A 24,262-nucleotide genomic window follows, 5' to 3' on the forward strand; every position below is an offset into this window, starting at 1 on the left:
TTTCTCTACTAACCTCTCTCTTAAGCAGTTGGTCCCTCGCTCTCTCTCTCTCTCTCCTCTGTTAGTCCCACTCCTCCTCTCTTTTCATCCTCTGTTCCCTAGAGCTTTAGGGTGCCAGCCCAGCTGTCCAGCGCATGCTGTGTTGCATGAGTAGCCAGATGCATTATGGGTGCTTGCTGGGAGGAAGAGTGATGTGGGCGTGGCTCTGATGTTGCTAACCAACCACTTCTGCTGCTTTGGAGTTCTTTTCGTTCCGTTCTGTCTGGTGTTGTGCGTCTGTAGCTTTTCTAACTGTGCACCCAGGGACGTTATTGCAGTGTGAAACTGAAGCATAATGGTGGATGCATTTACTAAAGCAAACCTCACACTGTTCAATGTTCAGATGTGTTGCACAACATCTTTTACTGCAGTTAATGAGACGAGGGTATGACAATATAATGATTACTAGCTAATGTAACAGAACCATACACTGAATTTATAGACAGTATCCCTGTTTTTAGATGCACTTTAAAGCTAGCATGCCCCTTTTTTAATTTTTTTTTTTAGCGTTGTTTGATGTTTGCACCCAGGAAGTGACCTAATCAGCCAGACAGCTAATCACATCTGGAGCTTTTACAGTTAAAGTGAAAGACAGGGTGTATAGTGCTCAAGACCACTCTGCTTTCGGTATGGAATCGGAATTCCACGAGTCATAGCTTGCTTTTTTATGACTCCTCCCCCTCTATTCCCCAATCCTCAGCCATTCCCCCAAATGCCCCTAAATGATATAACATGCCATATTAGTTCCCCTCTTTCCAAGTTTCATTTCGGTTTAAAAAAATACTCCAAACTCCTAAAGTGTTCCTATGCATGAGAGGACTTGTATAGTGGGTGAATAAAGAAAAGGAAATTTGACCGGTCTAACTTCTGAAACGATTATCTCCTCTGGGAAAGTAGGAGAAAGTGTTGTTGTGAGACTCAGTACATATTCAGTGAGTATATCATGTCTACATGTCCATCCCATGTTCCTATCCTAGCTACAAACCATGCAGGTACCCTTTGCCTCTACGTCATCTAGTTTTTTTTGATTTTGCACCTAACTGCTTTTATACAGCTCAGCCGAAACATTTCCACAGCAGAAAAGAACCCATAGCTCATGCTTCTCCAAGGAAAAATACAGAGTAACTTACTTTTCTGAAGCTTAAGTTAGATTTACTTGCTGCTCATTCAATCATATCTGTGTCTGAGAAAGAAATGTCTCCTATATATTTTTTTTCTACCTCTGTCTCGGGCTGAGCATTACCTATGTTCAGGTTTAAACAACTCTGTCAAGAACTCCAGAAACAGTCCTGTTCATTACCTTCCAAAAATGACAGCTCCAGATTATTTCTTCTTAGTTGTTTTCTACTTCTGTCATATAAAACATGTCAGTAGTAGATGAAAATACCATAGAAGCCAGGGCATCCCTTTATATCTAAACGTAAACTAAAGACCCTTTAACTTGTATAACGTGCAATTCTAAAAAAAAAATGTTTTAGGGGGGTGTATTTTTTATTTTTCTCCAATTAGTTTTTCAGTCAGTCAGTGGTCGGCGAGTGTCTCGTCTGTCGTTGTGTTTCTCTCTTTATCTCTGTTGTCCTGTTACTATTACTGTACGTTACGTTAGCCTGGGAAATGACTTGGTGATGCTCACGCCTCACCCAACTGCCACTGTCTCGCTGGTCCACATAGCTTCTACTGTACTGTAAGCCAGCACCATCTCCTCACCCCTCCACGTCCTCACCCCCTGCCTCACCCCTCCACGTCCTCACACCCTGCCTCACCCCTCCACGTCCTCACCCCTCCACTTCTTCACCCCTCCCTCTTCCAGTCTCTCGTCATCTTGTGATGCCTTCAGTTGCTCTTTTGTGTGTTTTTTGTTGTCATTTGTATCTGTTATTGAAATCTAACCGCAAGAGTATCAATGATGATGATGATGGTGCGTCTTCGAGTAATGTAGGAGGGCCTACTCATTTCCATCAAGTCAATAAGAAAGGGTCAGATGCTTGGGCTTTAGGTAATGGGACAGGGTAACTTGATACTGAAAAGCACTGACTAGAACTGTTGTAACAGCGAGCCATCTTGACAAAAGGTGCATCATCATTGGTTCACTGCTTCCAGGTGTAATATATATAGAACTCCTTCACAGAATCATTTGTACCTTCTCCTCCATTATTTCTGTTTGAAAAGCATGACCTATTTATTATAGTTCTTTAAAGCCTGCTTGGTCTGTATATTTCTAGATTTAGTTTGCTTTTTTTTTTCATGTTATTTTGACTGCCTCATGTTGTTTATTTTAATTGTTGCTATGGCGATTACAGTGGACAAATGAGGAAGGAATGCGACAGGCTGCAGTGGCCAATCAGTTTGTCCCGCTCAACACAAACCCCAAGGAGGTGTTGGAGATGAGGAACAAGGTATGATGTTGATACAGGCGTCGGTAGGCTGTCATTTCAACATGGCTTTGGTCTCGACCATCGGCCCTACACCCGAAGTGTGTATTTCTCTTGCACACTCCCCATTATGGATTTAAAAGCACTGGATTTGTGTAAGGATTGCTAGAAAGGGAGATTCCACCATTGATAAATCCATGAGAGGTCATGTACAAGTGCACACTTCGGGAGAAGGGTAGAATCTAGATGTTTTTCTGTCTTGACCGTGGCTTTGTATCCAAAACCTCTCTTTCTGTCGACTACCACCGTCCTCTAGATCAGAGAGCAGAACCTGAAGGACATCACGACAGCAGGGCCAGAGTCCCAGGTGCTGTGTGCTGGAAGCATGGTGGATCGCTCCTTTATCCAGGTGAGTCCCTCCAGCGCCCCACCCCTCCTGCACTACGCCCCGCCCCACAGCCAGGCAACCCCTGCAAAATGGCAATATGTGTGCTGCTTACCCTGAGTCAGACCTGCATTCAAGTACTATTTAAAATTGTTTAAAAATCTTAAACTGGGCTGGATTGAGTTACCTGGTGCAATGTAACAAATACAATAGTTCCAAAACTGCAAACCCTGCCCTCTAAGCCGACTAAAGCAAACGCTAGAAGTATTTGAATGATTTCAAATATTATTTGAACCCAAGTCTGACCTGACACCCCCCTGATATTTAAGTGAACTTAACCTACCTTATTCTTTGACCACAGAGAAGTTCAGTGTGGCAGGTAAGTAACATGGCGGTCAGAGGTAAACCTCATGCTGCGTCACAGGCCGGGTTGTGTTCATCTCCTTTGGTTGATTTGGGTTTGCCGCCTCCTTTTGTTGGCTAACCCCAACATGCCGTTAGCCTTCAGGTCTGTCAGATTGCTTTCATGACTTCAGAGTTGAGTTTGCATGTTGTTGGTTTACCCTCTGAGGTCCTGTTCATTATCTGACCTTGGTTGGATCCCACTCATTTGCTCTTAGTCAAATTGTGTTAACTTACACGTTTATCTCTCTCTATGAGAGAATGAGTTTTTGAGGAGATTGCTGAGGCCATTGTTGGAGTGTTTATGTTCTAAACCTTATGACCTTTATTGTTACCTGACTTGAACAATAACTGCTGGTTGTCTCTGAACTGTTTCTTCACTGTTTAGCTGTAACTGTTGGTAGCGTCATTTGAGAGATATGATTTAAATATACTGTCTTATGCGTTGCACTCGGTTTGTGTTTTCAGTACATTCACACTTCTATGTGAAGTGTGGTCTTGCAATGCATGGGCCTGGCATATTTCTTACCATTATCATGCTTGACTGCCCCATTTTCCTCACTGAAACAAACTCTGCATGTGTGTGTGTACTGTATGGTGTGTGTACTGTATGGTGTGTGTGTGTGTGTGTGTGTACTGTATGGACGTGTGTGTGTGTGTGTACGGCAGGGTTTCTGTTAGGAAAATGTGGCGCTGGACAACGTGACCGGGAACATTTTAATTTAAAGAAATTCACCAGACCCACGCATTGGGTGTGTAACCTATTAGAGCTTCCATCCACGATGCTCAGAATGACAGAAATCACATTTGGTAATTCATCTTAACAAAACATGCAACTCCTGTAATGAAGCAGCCAATAAAACCTCCATTTTTCAAACCTTTACCAAAATGCAAATTGAGGCAAAACACCATTCTAAACAGGGCATTTGATATGAGCGGTATAGGACAGAGATGAAAATCCCTGTTTGAAATTTAGAAAGCGGGTGAATCTAAAGATACAACAACTAGCATGGGTTGCTAATATGACTAGGATTGTGCCTTTTGGCTTCTGCACAACGAAAGAAAGTTGATATGAAAACCAAGGGAACAGGAGAGGAATGTTGCATGAGGAAGTCTTTCATAGGCTGCATGTCTAATTAGGCCCTAAAGTAAAAAAATATATTTATATAATTACTCCTGTCTATACATAAATCATATGAGGAAGTCTTTCATAGGCCGCTAGTCTAATTAGGCCCTAAAGTAAAAATTATATTTATATAATTACTCCTGTCTATACATAAATCATATGAGGAAGTCTTTCATAGGCTGCATGTCTAATTAGGCCCTAAAGTAAAAATTATATTTATATAATTACTCCTGTCTATACATAAATCATATGAGGGTCTTTCATAGGCTGCTTGTCTAATTAGGCCCTAAAGTAAAAAATATATTTATATAATTACTCCTGTCTATACATAAATCATATGAGGAAGTCTTTCATAGGCTGCATGTCTAATTAGGCCCTAAAGTAAAAAATATATTTATATAATTACTCCGGTCTATACATAAATCATATGAGGGTCTTTCATAGGCTGCATGTCTAATTAGGCCCTAAAGTAAAAACATATATTTATATAATTACTCCTGTCTATACATAAATCATATGAGGGTCTTTCATAGGCTGCATGTCTAATTAGGCCCTAAAGTAAAAAACATATTTATATAATTACTCCTGTCTATACATAAATCATATGAGGGTCTTTCATAGGCTGCATGTCTAATTAGGCCCTAAAGTAAAAAACATATTTATATAATTACTCCTGTCTATACATAAATCAAATGAGGAAGTCTTTCATAGGCAGCGCGTGACAAAAGGCCTAGATGATTATTGAGTTGCAGCTGTCAGCGGAAAAACATCTAAAATATGTGAAGACAATGTGCCTGGAGTATCATTTAAAATGTTGAGACAAGAGGAGGGGGAGTGGTGTGTGTGGCGAAAATAGTCGCACCTATAGGCTATCTCTAGAATGAATCCATTCGGCTGTCTTCTGCCAATTATTACGCATTTATTGTTTGGGGTAAATGGTTTGCCGTTTGTTTGTTTATTTTGATCAATTCGACATTACATATGTAGCCAGCAGTAAATGAACCGTTAATCTCCGTCATTTTGTTACAATGCATTAACAGAAACGTATGTCTTACTAATTAGGCCTACTGTCATTTCTCATTCTCAGAGTTGAAACGTTTATTGGTTTATTTCAAAACCATAATTTCCGAGTTGTTTTGTTTTGTCTGTTTGGAGTGCTCCATGTGAGTAATGAGCATGTGTCTGTTTTTTCTGTCTACTTAATGCCTGAGCACACATAAGTAGCCTACTTGGCATGCTGGCGCAATTGTAGGAATGTGCCCATTTCGTATTCTCAGTCACCACGTCCACCACTAATAAGCTGAGCTTCAGTCATTTTTTTTTCTTCACCTCACACAGTAATTAAAAAATACATGATTTATTTTTTGCCACCCATAAATCAAATCAAATGTATTTATAAAGCCCTTCGTACATCAGCTGATATCTCAAAGTGTTGTACAGAAACTCAGCCTAAAACCCCAAGCAATACAGGTGTAGAAGCACGGTGGCTAGGAAAAACTCCCTAGAAAGGCCAAAACCTAGGAAGAAACCTAGAGAGGAACCAGGCTGTGCCGGGTGGAGATTATAACAGAACATGGCCAAGATGTTCAAATGTTCATAGATGACCAGCAGGGTCAAATAATAATAATCACAGTAGTTGTCGAGGGTTTAGCAAGTCAGCACCTCAGGAAAAAATGTCAGTTGGCTTTTCATAGCCGATCATTAAGAGTATCTCTACCGCTCCTGCTGTCTCTAGAGAGTTGAAAACAGCAGGTCTGGGACAGGTAGCACGTCCGGTGAACAGGTCAGGATTCCATAGCCGCAGGCAGAACAGTTGAAACTGGAGCAGCAGCACGGCCAGGTGGACTGGGATCAAGCAAGGAGTCATCATGCCATGTAGTCCTGAGGCATGGTCCTAGGGCTCAGGTCCTCCGAGAGAGGGAAAGAAAGAGAGAATTAGAGAGAGCATACTTAAATTCACACAGGACACCGGATAAGACAGGAGAAGTACTCCAGATATAACAAACTGACCCTAGCCCCCCAACACATAAACTACTGCAGCATAAATACTGGAGGCTGAGACAGGAGGGGTCAGGAGACACTATGGCCCCATCTGATGATAACCCCGGACAGGGCCAAACAGGAAGGATATAACCCCACCCACTTTGCCAAAGCACAGCCCCTACACCACTAGAGGGATATCTTCAACCACCAACTTACCATCCTGAGACAAGGCCGAGTATAGCCCACAAAGATCTCCGGGGGGGGGGGGTTATAAAATACCTTTCCCTTGCGTAAAAGCGTCTTTCTGTCCTGAGCTCACTGGAGTGGGAAACTCTGAGGGCCTGGAATAGAATAGTTGATACAATCTTGCAAGTTTGCTAGAGAGCTTCAGGACTGATCCAGTTGATTGATTAGATACGATGTTGCACTTCACTAGCTGTAGCTCAAATGAAGACCGATAGAAAGGGAGGCAGACAGGCTGAGTAGAGAGAGATGACTGGGATTTGAAAGAACCAGAATTTTCATTATTTATGTTTTTATTTGTCGGTTTTATTTATTTTTACTTGGTTGATCAAGGTCAACGGCTGCATTGGACATTGAGTTCCATGCACTCATTTAGGCCAATGGTCACGGTGTATCAGTGTGTCCTTATGGCAGAGACCAATGATCACGGTGTATCAGTGTGTCCATATGGCAGAGGCCAGTGATCACGGTGTATCAGTGTGTCCATATGGCAGAGGCCAGTGATCACGGTGTATCAGTGTGTCCATATGGCAGAGGCCAGTGATCACGGTGTATCAGTGTGTCCATATGGTAGAGGCCAGTGATCACACGGTGTATCAGTGTGTCCATATGGTAGAGACCAGTGATCACGGTGTATCAGTGTGTCCAAATGGCAGAGGCCAATGATCACACGGTGTATCAGTGTGTCCATATGGTAGAGACCAGTGATCACGGTGTATCAGTGTGTCCATATGGCAGAGGCCAGTGATCACGGTGTATCAGTGTGTCCATATGGCAGAGGCCAGTGATCACGGTGTATCAGTGTGTCCATATGGCAGAGGCCAGTGATCACGGTGTATCAGTGTGTCCATATGGCAGAGGCCAGTGATCACACGGTGTATCAGTGTGTCCATATGGTAGAGACCAGTGATCACGGTGTATCAGTGTGTCCATATGGCAGAGGCCAGTGATCACGGTGTATCAGTGTGTCCATATGGCAGAGGCCAGTGATCACGGTGTATCAGTGTGTCAATATGGCAGAGGCCAGTGATCACGGTGTATCAGTGTGTCCATATGGCAGAGGCCAGTGATCACGGTGTATCAGTGTGTCCATATGGCAGAGGCCAGTGATCACACGGTGTATCAGTGTGTCCATATGGTAGAGACCAGTGATCACACGGTGTATCAGTGTGTCCATATGGCAGAGACCAATGATCACAGTGTATCAGTGTGTCCATATGGTAGAGACCAGTGATCACACGGTGTATCAGTGTGTCCATATGGTAGAGACCAGTGATCACACGGTGTATCAGTGTGTCCATATGGCAGAGACCAATGATCACAGTGTATCAGTGTGTCCATATGGTAGAGACCAGTGATCACACGGTGTATCAGTGTGTCCATATGGTAGAGACCAGTGATCACGGTGTATCAGTGTGTCCATATGGTAGAGACCAGTGATCACACGGTGTATCAGTGTGTCCATATGGCAGAGACCAATGATCACAGTGTATCAGTGTGTCCATATGGTAGAGACCAATGATCACAGTGTATCAGTGTGTCCATATGGCAGAGACCAATGATCACAGTGTATCAGTGTGTCCATATGGCAGAGACCAATGATCACAGTGTATCAGTGTGTCCATATGGTAGAGGCCAGTGATCACGGTGTATCAGTGTGTCCATATGGCAGAGGCCAGTGATCACACGGTGTATCAGTGTGTCCATATGGCAGAGGCCAGTGATCACACGGTGTATCAGTGTGTCCATATAGCAGAGGCCAGTGATCACGGTGTATCAGTGTGTCCTTATGGCAGAGGCCAGTGATCACGGTATATCAGTGTGTCCATATGGCAGAGGCCAGTGATCACGGTGTATCAGTGTGTCCTTATGGCAGAGGCCAGTGATCACGGTATATCAGTGTGTCCATATGGCAGAGACCAGTGATCACGGTGTATCAGTGTGTCCATATGGCAGAGGCCAGTGATCACGGTATATCAGTGTGTCCATATGGCAGAGGCCAGTGATCACGGTGTATCAGTGTGTCCTTATGGCAGAGGCCAGTGATCACGGTATATCAGTGTGTCCATATGGCAGAGACCAGTGATCACGGTGTATCAGTGTGTCCATATGGCAGAGGCCAGTGATCACGGTATATCAGTGTGTCCTTATGGCAGAGGCCAGTGATCACGGTATATCAGTGTGTCCTTATGGCAGAGGCCAGTGATCACGGTATATCAGTGTGTCCTTATGGCAGAGGCCAGTGATCACGGTATATCAGTGTGTCCATATGGCAGAGGCCAGTGATCACGGTGTATCAGTGTGTCCATATGGCAGAGGCCAGTGATCACGGTGTATCAGCTGATGCTCTCGCATTAGTTTAATTGATATTTGTATATTTTAATTCAGATTTGTATGATTAACCGCGCAGCAGTGATTTTGAGAAATGAGAACGTTATTATGGGGTGGCAGGTATCCTAGTGGTTAGAGCGTTGAACCAGAAACCGAAAGGTTGCTGGATCGAATCGTTGAGTTGACAAGGTAAAAATCTGCCATTCTGCCCCTGAACAAGGCAGTTAACCCACTGTTCCCCAGTAGGCCATCATTGTAAATAAGAATTTGTTCTTAACGGACTTGCCTAGTTAAATCAAGGGTAAAAAAATAATAATAACGAAATGTAACTGTTCCGTGAAAATGCGCATATGAAAATCATAACTAGCACCCAGATCAGTAGAAATGAAACTCACACGCCGCCTATGAAGTCTTGAACAGAATCGACTCTGGTCGGATTTTCAAACAAGGCCTCATAATATGAAGTCAAATATTCAGGTTTCAAACAATTTAAGTATGCTTTAAAAATATATATACTGCCTTCAGCTCACATTGTGAAGTGGTGGTGACGCGCTGATAGCCTGCCTACCGTTGTTTTTCTCTCGGTCAATTTGGCCGGCAACAATTCTATTTATTGGCTTTATTTTGTATTTATTTCTGCCAAATGCCAGCAATTACCGGCTAACGGAAACCCTGGTGTGTGTGTTCTGACTGTGTGTGTGTGTTCTGACTGTGTGTGTGTGTTCTGACTGTGTGTGTGTGTTCTGACTGTGTGTGTGTGTGTTCTGACTGTGTGTGTGTGTGTGTGTTCTGACTGTGTGTGTGTGTGTGTTCTGACTGTGTGTGCGTTTTGACTGTGTGTGAGTACTATGAACGTGTGTGCTCGGGCTGGGTTATGCCCCCCTCACTCAGTTTACTATTGCAGGACGCCCCTCTGTCTGACTGTACGGACACTATTGCCGACCTCGATCTGTCAGAGGCCAATAGCCCTGCTAAGTCTTTTAGAAAGGTACTTCCTGACCATCCATGACCTCTCACCTCTCTGATGCTACTCTGTGTGATTTCATGAATAGATCCTATTGTCCAGACTCGAACTGCTTTGAAATGCTCCATACTAGTATCAACTTATTTCGAAAATGTCAGTGTTCGCATCGATTTGAAATTGTGGCAAGATTTAATTTTGTGACGCACAACAGGCCTGTTTTTAAGCAAGAATTTGTCTTGTGTCCCTCCCTGTCTGTACCACTAGGGGGAGCTAGTGACAGCGTCTAAGGCCATCATAGAGAAGGAGTACCAGCCACGTGTCATCATCAACAAGAAAGGTCCTAACCCCTTCAATAAGCAGTATGACCAGGAGCTGGAGGATTACCGCAAAGAGGTGGAACTCAAACAGAAAGGACCCGATGGTAAGACCTGCCGCCGTTCTGCTCTTAGGGCACGTTTAACCTAAACAGGAACATAACCCACTGCAGTGGTTTCACCATTTTATACCCTATTTTCTCCATTTAATTTGCAGTAGTAGTAGTAGCAGTAGCAAGACAAAACAGCAAAGATTCAGAATCACAATAAATCGGTGGGGTCTGAGGTAGTTCTCCACAAAGCTCCCAGAGCCCACGACCCGTCACCAAGCAGGGCGACATGGAGAGAAACTGTTGTTGCATCATTCATCCAGTACAGGGTGAAGAGTCCTTTCAGCTCTCTTCAGCTGGGCCTGGAGAGGGCCTGTCCCCCTCTACCTCACCACAGAAGCCCCCACTGCCGCCAAAGCCCCTCTGTATCCCAGAACAGGGAGCTGGAGTTGGACTGGTCATCCCTGGGGTCTCTGAGCCTACCCCCACAGCCTCCTCCAAGGCTGCCTCTCCCTCCTCCTCTCTCCCCAGCCGAGACATTCTGACTGGGTCAGGGGGCAGTCAGGGGAGCCCAGGGACGTCCACGGGGTCGGGGACTGGGGGCTACGGGGAAGAGTCCCCCTCAGAGTCTCCTCACAAGGAGTTTCACTGTGCCGTGCTGAAGGCTCTCAGCACCACCAACACAGAGCTGCCTGCCCTCACTGAGGTTCCAGGTACTGACTGCAGACTGACTCTGGCCTGCCCTCCTGCTCTCCGTCCTGAACTCTGACCTTTGACTGGAGTCCCTGTCCCTTCTCTCTCTCTCTGAGGTTAATCCTGCTCCTGTCCTGCCCACTACTAGGCCCCCAATCCCCAATTCCTCAACACCCGTCTGTCTTCTGCCTATCCACCTTCCTCCTGGTTCAGGTTGCAAAAGGTCCAGGTTTTCCATAAATCCCAGTTGGAGTTTTCCCGTAATCAAAAGGGAATCAGCGGGGAGGGAATCCTCCAACTGGGAATCATTCAACCAGTATTTCTGGAAAACTTGGGAATTTTGGGATACGTTTCCAGAATTTTGCAACCCTCCCCTACCATCTGATTTGACTGATCTCTGTTTAACCAATGGAATCCTTATGCTGGTTGTGGTTCTCCAAGGAAGCCTTCCCAAATGAACATGAATGACCCCTCTCATCAATCACTCCTGGGAAAGAGACTCTTCCTCCATCCTCCTCCTCTTCCTAACACGGACCTGTTGTCCTTTTGGGGTTGGTTTGTAAATGTTTACTACTAATCATCTGGTGTCTCCAATGGAAGCGGTTCCTTCTCTGGGGGCGAAGGTGGACTTACATGGGTCTTGTTGCCACTGGGGGCTTTGTTACTTCCTCAGTGTGTGACTGTCTATCCTCTAATAATAATCACTACCTGTGTTTTCTTCTACTGTTTTCCGACTGTGCTATTTTAATTTACTGTATGTGGTGGTTTAAGGGTGATTGTGTTGTAAAAAAAAAAATGAAATCAGTTATTGACTATCTTGAAAAATCAATGATTTCATTGCTCTAATCTGACCTGTTGACAAACTATTTCATTTGTGAAATGGACTTTAAATAGTTTGATTTAATTTCCTCCCCCAGACTCCTCAGATGCGTTACCAGAGCCTGAGGAAGAGGCAAAGGGTCAAAGTCCGACCCGCACACCACCCAGCACCCCTGTCAGAGCAGAGGAAGGTTAGTTGGCCTAGTCTGCCCGGCAACAAGCAACACAACATTTCAGCATGGCTTCATCTGGGCGACTATTGAGTGACAACATTCAGGGTCAAGGGTCAACAACAAGAAATGCTGGGACTGGGCTTCCTTTCTATGTCTTCCTCTGATGTCTTTAACATTGTAACTGTAGGTGCTGTTGAATGCGATGTTTAATGTGTAATAACAGGCTAAGAGGTTTGAGGCTAATTGAGGTCGATAGGGGGGGTGAATTGGATTGTATGGGAAACAAACCAACTGTAAGGTCAGGTAATGTTCAGTGGAATTCAGATGGAGGATTATGACATTTTCATTCCAAGAAATATTATCTTAGATTATGATTCCTCAAGATCAGTATATTTCTACAAATGGGTACTATACCGAAGAGCCATAACTTTTAGACAGCTGGGTGATTTTTCTTTCTTACATTAGATTAAGATTGAAGTTGGTTATGATATTTTAAGAAAACATTTTGTATTATATTATATTTATCCCTCTTGGTCTTTTATTGCGGTTGGATTACACCTTTTAACGACGGCAGGAGAATGTCCAATATAGTGACATTACTGTTTCTAAAACCATACGGCAGGAGAATGTCCAATATAGTGACATTACTGTTTCTAAAACCATACGGCAGGAGAATGTCCAATATAGTGACATTACTGTTTCTAAAACCATACGGCAAGAGAATGTCCAATATAATGACATTACTGTTTCTAAAACCATACGGCAAGAGAATGTCTAATATAATGAGACTACTGGTTCTAAAACCATAAAGTACAGTTTCTCAGACACTTGCCATGGCTTATACAAGAAGGAATGCATCAAGATCTATGGGGCCCTGTGAGGGACATAGTTATCCCCTGACATTCCCAAGTCAGGCTGTGCTCTCCCAGTATAAACCATGGACAAACTGTTCTCTCTTTACTAGGGCATTTACTGGTGTAATCTAATCAACGATGGTCTTACAAGACTGTAACACATGTTTACGTTACTTCCAATCCCTGTTCACTTCTCCATTCTCCATCTTTTGGAGTCCTCGAAGAATGGCTTGTCGCCATTCTTTTTTTCCAAATTTAATTTCTCCTGGTGTTTCTCCTATTTTCATTTGGATGTTATAATTTTAACACTGTGGTGGCTGTGATTGACCTGCATCTATAGACGTGTGTTTCTACCTGTGCTTCTTCTTCTTCTTCTTTGTGGCTGCGCTACTGTCAGGAGATGGGAATGCTAAAGAGTACCTGTTGCCATAGTAAGTACGTACTGTTCCAGCCACCTCCACCCTCATGGCTTGTGATCAAACCATTAACCCCTCCTCCGTTCCTTGCATGGCTTCACTTTTCCGACTCTTCTTCCTCTCTCTCGTTCTCCTTCTCCGTGGCCCAAACCCATCCACTCGGGTTGAGTATCTATTCCTCCTCACTATGGTCCTTGACTTCCTGTTCTTTTCATTCTTATTTCCTTTTGTTGCCAGGTGCCAATTCAGAGGTCCTCCCTGTCGTAAAATATTTCACAAATTATGAGATTGATGTATAAAAGACAAAATGGCGGCCTCTGTTCTCGGGCTTTTCTTCATAGTGCAAAATGTCAAAACCATACGTAGAGATCATTGATTTGTCACACAGATTATGATTCATATGGTGACCCATAGGATGGATAGGTTTCTCTCCTGTTTGAACTGAACACCACTCAGAAAGGTTAGACACTCATCCTCTATGGCCTTATTCCCATACAGTTTATGGTCCGTGACAGTGGAGAGATCTGAGATAGACACAGCAAACACATCTCGTTTTAGGTTTCTATTCCTTCCCGGAGTTGACCTATTGTGAACTTTAACCTTTTGAGTATTACGTGCAAACATCTTACAATAAATCTATATTAAATCCCTACGTTCCTGCATTACGATTCACATGAAATGGGTAATGTATGTAGTTTTTTTTTGTTGTTTTAAATGTATTGAATGTTATATTTCTTTTCCAGATGAGTCCAATCTCAGGTATACAGCGTTCATGATTTTTGGCTGTAGTAGAATAAATGCTTTTGTCGCTTTGCTAAGTGTGAAGCTTGCTGTTGGCTTAGCGGGAAAGGTGATAAACAGCTGTTTTTCTCAGTGCTTTGTGTTGTGCTTTATCTTTGAGTAGCTTCAACACTTCTGTGGATAATTAGTCTAATGTTGCTATCAATAGATCAGTAATACCAGTTGGAAACTGAGCACGTTGTCTGGTTTGTTGTGTACACGGTCACAATTAGAGACCAACTGCTGACGCTGCACAATGGTTCTACAGCAGCATGAAGTCGATGCACTGTACCGATGGATATTAGCCAGGAGCACACTAGTTAACACTACAAGATCCCTCGGCACTGAATATACATGTGTATCTGAATAAATCAATGATTAAATACTTGGAGCACATGAATATGGTCTTACTGGACCCTTTTCACACTACTGAGCCAAGCTGTACTGTGCCGGCCTGGATACATGTCCACAATAGTTGCTGGAAAGGACCGTTTAAAAAAAAAAGTAAAAAAAAACGTTTGAATATATATTTTTTGGAGCATTAAATCATTGTTGGGCTTGGCTTTGTGGAATGATCTAGTGTTGTACTTGTCTGAGTCGTCAATGTAAAGCTAGTCGGTGGAGATGGCTAGTGTTGTACTATGTATAGGCATGCCTCGGCTGAGGAGCATGCTGTTTGATTGGTGCCTAAAGATTCTGATCTGCCGAAGTACTGTAGCCTGTCAGTTTTCATGGATGATGTAGTGCTACAGGCCTTTTAGTTCTGTGTTCTCCACGAGTTGAACTATGGAACAAAGACTAAATGATTGCAGAAGAAAATTAGAGATATCACTCCTCCCAAGTGAGAGTAATGTGATCTGTTAACAGCTAAATCTCTTATTAGCTTTGAATAGGGTAGTTTTGTCTGCATTGCAGCCACTTTGCAGGCCCTGCAGATGAACCATTTCCTCCCCCTCCTCACAGATTCTCAGCTGGAGCACACCTATAAGGATGAGAGTGATCAGGCTACACTGAGACAGACCCTCCCTGACCTGACCCCAGACGATGAACCCTCTGACGCCCCAGTCCCCGCCCTCCCTGCCGAAGATCCTGCCACTCCCGCTGCCACCGAACAGCCCACCGCTGTGGGAGAGGAGCCTGCTGATGCTGCCGGCGACCAAGACTGCGAACAGGACGGCGATGAATCCCCCAGCAAATCGCCTTCCAAGAAGAAGAAGAAGTTCCGCACTCCTTCCTTCCTCAAGAAAAACAAGAAGAAGACTGAAGAAAAGGAAGGAAAATCAAAGGAACCCTAGACCAGACTTTCCCTCTTACACTCTGTAACCCTTCGCTTCTCCTTGAGTGAGCCACAACCTTTGACCCTACATGCTTAGTATTATTTGTCTGGCTTTATAACTCTGTTCACCTCCTAGTGTGTGCCAATTTTATATTTTAAAAAAAAAGGGTCAATTGCTTATGAAGTTTTAAAAACGGTCGCTCTGTGGTGAATGACTGTGTGCATCCGGTCTGGTTCAGTGCAGCTGCGTGTCTATTTAGGCTTGCTACTTTAAGTGAGCAGTAGATTTTTATTTCCCTTTTTTATTTGTTTAAAAAAATTTGTTTTACTAAAACCTGATTTAACCACTAGAATGTATTGGGATTGTATCTAATTATATCAGTGTCTTTAAAAAAAAAAAACAAGGAGGGCAAAAGCAAAGAAATGCTTGAACTGTCATTTAATTAAACTGGTGGAATCTGATTCCAGATTTAAAAACTACCAACTGCACGGTGCTAATTTCTGATGTCTAATATTAGCGTTAAATCTGTTCACTCAAACAGCATTGGGTACAAGAGCAGGTTTTCCTCTCTGCAGTATACCTGATGGGTGTGCATGAAAGGGGAAAGGGCCGGATGGCCAAGGTAAAACACTACCGTTTATACAGATGCATTGTGTGACTCATCATGTACGTGTGCCCTGCGACCCCCGTAAGACCTCAAATCATGTTGAGAACATCAGTCACCACCTCTATCAACCAGGGTTTGGTGGTACCTGGTGAGACTGCTGGTATTGCACCGGTCTACACAGGCTGTATGGTCATGTGGTGGGAATGTGTAGGGACTAGGGCAGAAGGTTTTTGTTGTATAATAATCCTGTATCCTTGGCTTGCTTTAGCTCTCCCCTCCTTCCTAACCAAATCACTCCAATCACAGGAAAGACTAATGGAACATAAGAGGACAACATATGGCTACAGTTACAAGAGGGAACACAGATTTTGTATGGTTAATGATATAGTCATCTTTTTTGTTATTCTCAACAACAACAAAAAACAAATTGAGTCATTTTCACTTGCTGTGAGAGCACTGTGAACTGAAACACCTCAATTACAATATAACACTGCCTGGAACTCACTATTGTTTTACCATTTGCTTTTAGAGAACCGTAGGCTTGCCTGGATCCAAACAGAGGGTGAAACGAAACCATTCCATCTGGATTCAGGCTAACAGTGGGTATATGGAATGTAGGAATACCTGTTGCTTTAAGGCACATCTCACTATTTTAACGCTGCATGCACAACCCGTGACCACACCTCAATGGACTATCCTGTGAAACCCCTCTGAAATGAAAAGACTGTCTCCAGAAAACATATTCGCTTTCAAGTTGCACTCAAGACCCTATGGAGATATAGTACAGTAACCAATCTAGTTGGTGAGATCTTACAGCCTGGTCCCAGATCTGTTTGTGCTGTCATGCCAAACTGGGACGATAGGAATTGGCAAGGCGACACAAACAGTTCTGGGACCAGACTAGCGATCTTACACCTTGTCTTTTAAAATGTTTGGCTAGCAGATAGGTATTAATACTGGATAATGTCATTAATTAATTCCACTTGTCTGTGAAGCTTGGTTTAGACCACTATAAAAATCTAGCCTTGTCCCAGATCAGTTTGTGCAGTCTTGAGAATGACCCAAGGAGTTAGCAAGGCTGCAATAACTACTATAGGACAAGGCTATTATAAACCTGCTATATTACATGATGTAAGCTGAGAACATTAGCCTGTTCCCTGAACCTGAAGGACTGCATGGCATGAAACTAAGGCTTTGAGCTTGTATTGTACGTCTGTCTCTCTCCATTATGACTGTAACTCACTATTACTTTGCAATTGTTGTGCAATTTATTTTATTTTATTTTGTGGTCAATTGTTTTAAACTTACAGCAATGTATTGTTTGAACTATTTCCCATACAAACGTGTCATCATCCCATCTATCGCTTCACCTCCATTTTCTTCATGGAACTGTTTGTTTTTTAACCATTAATAAAAATCCTTCCTTCAAAACCAATGTGTTTTTGTGATTTCAATTAAATATTTGTCTTAAATTACATTTGTTTTATACTGTGGTGTAAAGTACTTGTGTAAAAAAATACTTTAAAGTATTAAAGTTGTTTTTTTGGGGTGTATCTGTACTGTATTTTTGACTACTTTTACTAAACTACATTCCTTAAGAAAATATTGTACTTTTTACTCCAGACATTTTCCTTGACACCCAAAAGTACTCATTACATTTTGAATGCTTAGCAGGACAGGAAAATAGTTCAATTCACACACTTATCATCCAAATCTCCATGGTCATCCCTACTGCCTCTGATCTGGGGGACTCACTAAACCTCCATGGTCATCCCTACTGCCTCTGATCTGGAGGACTCACTAAACAGAGAACATCCCTGGTCATCCCTACTGCCTCTGATCTGGAGGACTCACTAAACAGAACATCCCTGGTCATCCCTACTGCCTCTGATCTGGGGGACTCACTAAACAGAGAACATCCCTGGTCATCCCTACTACCTCTGATCTGACGGACTCACTAAACAGAGAACATCCCTGGTCATCCATACTGCCTCTGATCTGGAGGACTCACTAAACCTCCATGGTCATCCCTACTGCCTCTGATCTGGGGGACTCACTAAACAGAGAACATCCCTGGTCATCCCTACTACCTCTGATCTGGAGGACTCACTAAACAGAGAACATCCCTGGTCATCCATACTGCCTCTGATCTGGAGGACTCACTAAACAGAACATCCCTGGTCATCCCTACTGCCTCTGATCTGGAGGACTCACTAAACAGAGAACATCCCTGGTCATCCATACTGCCTCTGATCTGGAGGACTCACTAAACCTCCATGGTCATCCCTACTGCCTCTGATCTGGGGGACTCACTAAACCGACATGCTTTGTTTGTAAATGATGTCAGTGTTGGTGTGTGCCCCTGGCTTTCCGTAAATTAAAAAAACAAGACAATGGTGCCATCTGGTTTGCTTAATATAAGGAATTTGAAATTATTTATAATTTTACTTTTGATTAAGTATATTTTAAACCAAATACTTTGACTTTTTCAAGTAGATTTACTGGGTCACTAACTTGAGTCATTTTCTATTAAGGTATCTTTACTTTTACTCAAGTATGACGGTTGGCTACTTTTTCCACCACTGGTTTTATATTATATAAGATACTAGCACAACTAATTATTTACAGCACCAAAGATGCTCTTTTTAGTTGGCTATGTAAGTGCACTGTTAAGGGTTTACACAAGGCGGTGCTGTATAGCAGGTCAAATCACAAGGAGTCGCACTCCTACTACAAACATTGACCTTGTACATGCTGGATTTCTGTCGTGAAACTAAGCCAAATAATGACATTCTCTAAAATACAGTTGAAGTCAGAAGTTAACATACACCTTAGCCAAATACATTTAAACTCAGTTTTTCACAATTCCTGACATTTAATCCTAGTAAAAATTAGGTCAGTTGGGATCACCACTTTATTTTAAGAATGTGAAATGTCAGAATAATAGTAGAGAGATTGATTTATTTCAAATTGTATTTATTTCATCACACCCCCAGTGGGTCAGAAGTTTACATACACTCAATTAGTATTTGGTAGCATTGCCTTTAAATTGTTTAACTTGGGTCAAACGTTTCGAGTAGCCTTCCACAAGCTTCCACAATAAGTTGGGTGAATTTTGGCCCATTCCTCCTGACAGAGCTGGTGTAACTGAGTCAGGTTTGTAGGCCTCCTTGCTCACACATGCTTTTTCAGTATTGCCCACAAATGTTCTATAGGATTGAGGTCAGGGCTTTGTGATGGCTACTCCAATACCTTGACTTTGTTGTCCTTAAGCCATTTTGCTACAACTTTGGAAGTATGCTTGGGGTCATTGTCCATTTGGAAGACCCATTTGCGACCAAGCTTTAACTTCCTGACTGATGTCTGATGTTCCTTAAATATATCCACACAATTTTCCTACCTCATGATGCCATCTATTTTGTGAAGTGCACCAGTCCCTCCTGCAGCAAAGCACCCCCACAACATGATGCTGCCACCCCCGTACTTCACGGTTGGGATGGTGTTCTTCGGCTTGCAATCATTCCCCTTTTTCCTCCAAACATAACGATGGTCATTATGGTCAAACAGTTCTTTTTTGTTTCATCAGACCAGAGGACATTTCTCCAAAAAGTATGATCTTTGTCCCCATGTGCAGTTGCAAACCGTAGTCTGGCTTTTTTATGGCAGTTTTGGAGAAGTGGCTTCTTCCTTGCTGAGCAGCCTTTCAGGTTATGTCGATATAGGACTAATTTTTACTGTGAATATAGATACTTTTGTACCTGTTTCCTCCAGCATCTTCACAAGGTCATTTGCTGTTGTTCTGGGATTGATTGCACGTTCATCACTAGGAGACAGAACACGTCTCCTTCCTGAGCGGTATGCCGTCTGCGTGGTCCCATGGTGTTTATACTTGTGTGCTATTGTTTGTACAGATGAACATGGTACCTTCAGGCATTTGGAAATTGCTCCCAAGGATGAACCAGACTTGTGGAGGTCAACAACAAAAAATCTGAGATCTTGGATGATTTCTTTGAAGGTAGGCCTTGAAATACATCCACAGGTACACCTCCAATTGACTCAAATGATGTCAATTAGCCTATCAGAAGCTTCTAAAGCCATGACATCATTTTCTGGAATTTTCCAAGCTGTTTAAAGACACAGTCAACTTAGTGTATATAAACTTCTGACCCACTGGAATTGTGATACAGTGAATTATAAGAGAAATAATCTGTCTGCAAACAATTGTTGTAAAAATTACTTGTCATGCACAAAGTAGATGTCCTAACCGACTTGCCAAAACTATAGTTTGATAACAAGAAATGTGTGGAGTAGTTGAAAAATGAGTTTAAACGACTCCAACCTAAGTGTATGTAAACTTCCGACTTCAATTGTACATTCAAGGGGTTTATGTACCCTTTCGATTCAACTAGCCATCAACAAGGTAAAGCGGTAGTAATGAAGACACAGCGTAATGGTTACACTGAGTGTAGTGGGTCATTAAGTGTTACAGATTCTGGTGTGGATGAATCCAGGCTTGTTCTAGATATGTTTATTGTCTTACCTACTCCTATGGTCATTGATTGTCCATAAGAGTTGACAGCACAAACGGATATGGGACCAGGCTAGATGGATGCTAAATAACATCAAGAGCAGTTTGCAACTAATTTCTTCCCCCAGAGAAAAATGAGACACTGCTGAATGAATATAAGACAAAGGACAAGGCCAATAAGTTCATAGACCGACGCTTTGGTGAATATGACACCATCATGGACCCAGAGGAGAGAGGTTTTCAATGGAGAGACATGTAAGATCCGATACAGGCGGACACACGTCTCTGTTCTCTTCTCTGCCCATTTTACATAAATCACAAAACTATCTCTAGCAGAGCTGCTTTTAGGTAGTTGGGTGTGCTATGTGTTATGAAGGCAAAACGGTGGCTAAATGCCAGAGGTGACGAGCCATTAAGAGGAGTTACTATGAGTATGACGTAAGAAGGACAAAAGTATTCTGTGCCAAGACCGGAAGGCAGTTGTTTTCATGATCCAGCTCGGCTTTTATTATAAAGTAATAAAAAGTATATTTGAACTCACGTGCTCCGGTATTTATGAAATATGATTGACCAAATATTTCCACGACAGTATTTGTAGTTGTCCACATATTCTAGGTCAGAACCGTCCAGAGTAGGGATGCTATTCGGGCGGAAGGGTGCAGGCAGCGATCGGTTGAAGAGCAAGCACTTAGAGGAGAGTTGTATGGCATTGAAGCTCGTTTGGAGGTTTGTTAACACAGTGTCCAAAGAAGGACCAGATGTATACAGAATGGTGTCGTCTACGTAGAGTTGGATCAGACAATTACCAGCAGCAAGAGTGACGTCATTGATATATACAGAGAAAAGAGTCGGCCCGAGAATTTAACCCTGTGGCACCCACATAGAGACTGTCAGAGATCCGGACAACAGGCCCTCCGATTTGACACACTGAACTCTATCTGAGAAGTAGTTGGTGAACAAGGCAGTCATTTGAGAAGCAATGGCTGTTGAGTCTGCAGGATAAGAATGTGGTGATTGACAGAGTCGAAAGCCTTGGCCAAGTCGATGAAGACGGCTGCACAGTACTGTCTTTTATCAATGGCGGTTATGATATCATTTAGGCCCATGAGCGTGGCTGAGGTGCACCCATGACCAGCTCGGAAACCAGATTGCATAGTAGAGAAGGTACTGTGGGATTCGAAATGGTCGGAGATCTATTAACTTCACTTTCGAAGATTTTAGAAAGGCAGGGCAGGATGGAAATACGTCTGTAACAGTTTCGGTCTAAAGTGTCTCCCCCTTTGAAGAGGGGGATGACCGTGGCAGCGGCCCAATTTTCTTTGGCATCTCAGTCGATACGATAGAGAGGTTGAATAGGCCTTCCGGGTGGCGCAGTGGTTAAGGGTGCTGAATTGCAGCGCCAGCTGTGCCATCAGAGTCCCTGGGTTCGCGCCCAGGCTCTGTCGTAACAGGCCGCGACCGGGAGGTCCGTGGGGCGACGCACAATTGGCCTAGCGTCGTCCGGGTTAGGGAGGGATTGGTCGGTAGGGATCTCCTTGTCTCATCGTGCACCAGCGACTCCTGTGATGGGCCGGGCGCAGTGCGCGCTAGCCAAGGTTGCCAGGTGCACGGTGTAGCCTCCGACACATTGGTGCGGCTGGCTTCCGGGTTGGATGCGCGCTGTACGGCTGGTTGGGTTGTGTATTGGAGGACGCATGACATTCAGCCTTCGTCTCTCCCGAGCCCGTACGGGAGTTGTAGCAATGAGACAAGATAGTAGCTACTACAACAATTGGATACCACGAAATTGGGGGGAAAAAGGGGTAAAATTTAAAAAAAAAAGAGGCTAGTAATGGGGGTTGCAACCATTTCGGCGGATAATTTTTGAACGAGAGGGTCCAGATTTTGCAGCTCTTTCAGAACATCAGCTGTCTGGATTTGGGTGAAGGAGAGGGGGGCGGGGGCTTGGGCAAGTTGCTGCGGTGGGTGTTGAGATGTTGGCCGGGGTAGGGGTAGCCAGGCATGGCCAGCCGTAGAAAAATGCTTATTTAAAGTATTGGTTATCGTAGATTTATCGTGTTTCCTAGCCTCAGTGCAGTGGAATGGTGCTCTTACTCTCCAAGGACAGTGTCCTAAAACTTTTTGGAATTAGTGCTACAGGAAGAAAATTTCTGTTTGAAAAAGCTAGCCTTAGCTTTCCTAACTGACTGAGTATATTGGTTCCTGACTTTGTAACGATTGTCATCGGGAGAAGGAGAAGAGGACCAAGGTGCTCCTCCAATGTCCAGGAGTCCATTACACGCTGCTTGGTCCTTTGGCGGTGGGTAGTTCTGTAACGATTGTTGTCGGGAGAAGGAGAAGAGGACCAAGGTGCAGCATGGTAAGTATTCATAATACTTTTAATAAATACGAATACTTGAACAAAAAACAACAACACGACAAACGAACAGTTCTGCAAGGTGCAATACACACCAAACAGAAAACAACTACCCACAAACACAGGTGGGAACAGGCTACCTAAGTATGGTTCTCAATCAGAGACAACGATTGACTGCTGCCTCTGATTGGGAACCATACCAGGCCAAACACATAGAAATACAACACACAGAACAAAACATAGAATGAAAAACATAGAATGCCCACCCCAACTCACGCCCTGACCAAACCAAAATAGAGACATAAAAAAGGAACTAAGGTCAGGACGTGACAGACTTTCCTGAAAAGTTGCATAACGCGGGGGCTATTCGATGCCGATGCAGAACGCCACAGGATGTTTTTGTGCTGGTCAAGGGTAGTCAACTCTGGGGTGAACCAAGGGCTATAACTGTTCTTAGTTCTACTTTTTTTGAATGGGGCATACTTATTTAAGATGGTGAGGAAAGCACTTTTGAAGAGCAACCAGTCATCCTCTACTGATGGGATGAGGTCAATTTCCTTCCAGGATACCCGGTCAGGCCGATTAGAAAGTGTTTTAGGGAGCGTTTAACAATGATGAGGGGTGGTCTTTTGACCACGGACCCATTACGCAAGCAGGCAATGTGTATTTAGAGGGCAAGTTGGTCAGGATGATATCTAAGAGGGTGCCCATGGTTACGGATTTAGGGTTGTACCTGGTAGGTTCCTTGATAATTTGTGTGAGATCGAGGGCATCTAGCTTAGATTGTAGGACAGGCGGGATGTTAAGCATGTCCCAGTTTAGGTCACCTAACAGTGTGAACTCTGAAGATAGATGGGGGGCGATCAATTCACATATGGTGTCCAGGGCTCAGCCTGGGGCAGTGCCCAGCTGTGGCGAGAGAGAAGGGGGTAGAGGAGAGAAAGAGAAACAAATAGGAAGTAATCCATAAGTAAGTAAAGATGTACGTAGTGCTGCCTCTTATTTTGATATAATAATTTGTATGTTTAAGATAATGACTAAAGTATTCCACCCTGAAACCATATAATTGTATGAAATGTGTTAGTCATAATCCAATAATGTGTGTGTAAGACAAGTTAAGACTAAAACATTGTGTAACTATTTAGCAATAAGAGAAATGTATAGTTGAGACATCAGAGAACAACTGAACTGTCTACAGATGACCTTGTGATAACTCTGAAACCAATAACAGGAAAGTGGCCTCCGCAAGTAGGGGAGTAACTGTTAGAAATGACTTGCAGAAGAAAATGAGATGTGTTAGTATAGTGGAAAAATACAGACTATCTGAGCAGGGAATAGCCTCTGACAGGAACTTGTATGTGTGTATATATAAGATGGGCTCTGAACTTGAGAGGGCAGAACGCTCTCTGAATAAAGTATTGATCTATTGCAGAATCTGAGACTTTGCCTAATTCTTTATTATCCGGAGATCTGGGAAATAGACTAAGCTTGAGTGATAGTTGAGTTCAACCATTGAGATAGCAAAATAAAGACAAAAATACTATCTGTTG

The 24,262-nt window shown here is 43.3% G+C and overlaps 1 protein-coding gene across 50 annotated transcripts in view; it reads left to right on the forward strand.

Moving 5' to 3' along the window:
* Nucleotides 1-17,259, forward strand: part of add1 (adducin 1 (alpha)) — a 49,055-nt gene extending 31,796 nt beyond the window's left edge. For 3 of the 50 annotated variants that reach the window (XM_090191725.1, XM_090191716.1, XM_090191712.1), the window contains 8 exons: nt 2,340-2,435; nt 2,728-2,820; nt 3,158-3,175; nt 9,786-9,869; nt 10,110-10,266; nt 11,820-11,912; nt 13,146-13,179; nt 14,908-17,259. In XM_090191725.1, the coding sequence (XP_090047851.1) occupies nt 2,340-2,435; nt 2,728-2,820; nt 3,158-3,175; nt 9,786-9,869; nt 10,110-10,266; nt 11,820-11,912; nt 13,146-13,179; nt 14,908 (576 nt within the window). In that variant the 3' untranslated portion in view covers nt 14,909-17,259. Of the gene's footprint in view, nt 1-2,339; nt 2,436-2,727; nt 2,821-3,157; nt 3,176-9,785; nt 9,870-10,109; nt 10,267-10,532; nt 10,923-11,819; nt 11,913-13,145; nt 13,184-13,907; nt 13,924-14,907 lie in introns of those variants that run through there. The other 47 variants (XM_090191729.1, XM_090191718.1, XM_090191715.1 and 44 more) reach the window with 23 other exon arrangements.
* Nucleotides 17,260-24,262: the final 7,003 nt, after the last annotated feature.

Source organism: Oncorhynchus mykiss, chromosome 12, assembly GCF_057628025.1.
Source record: "Oncorhynchus mykiss isolate SJ-2025 chromosome 12, ASM5762802v1, whole genome shotgun sequence".
Lineage (NCBI taxonomy): Eukaryota > Metazoa > Chordata > Actinopteri > Salmoniformes > Salmonidae > Oncorhynchus > Oncorhynchus mykiss.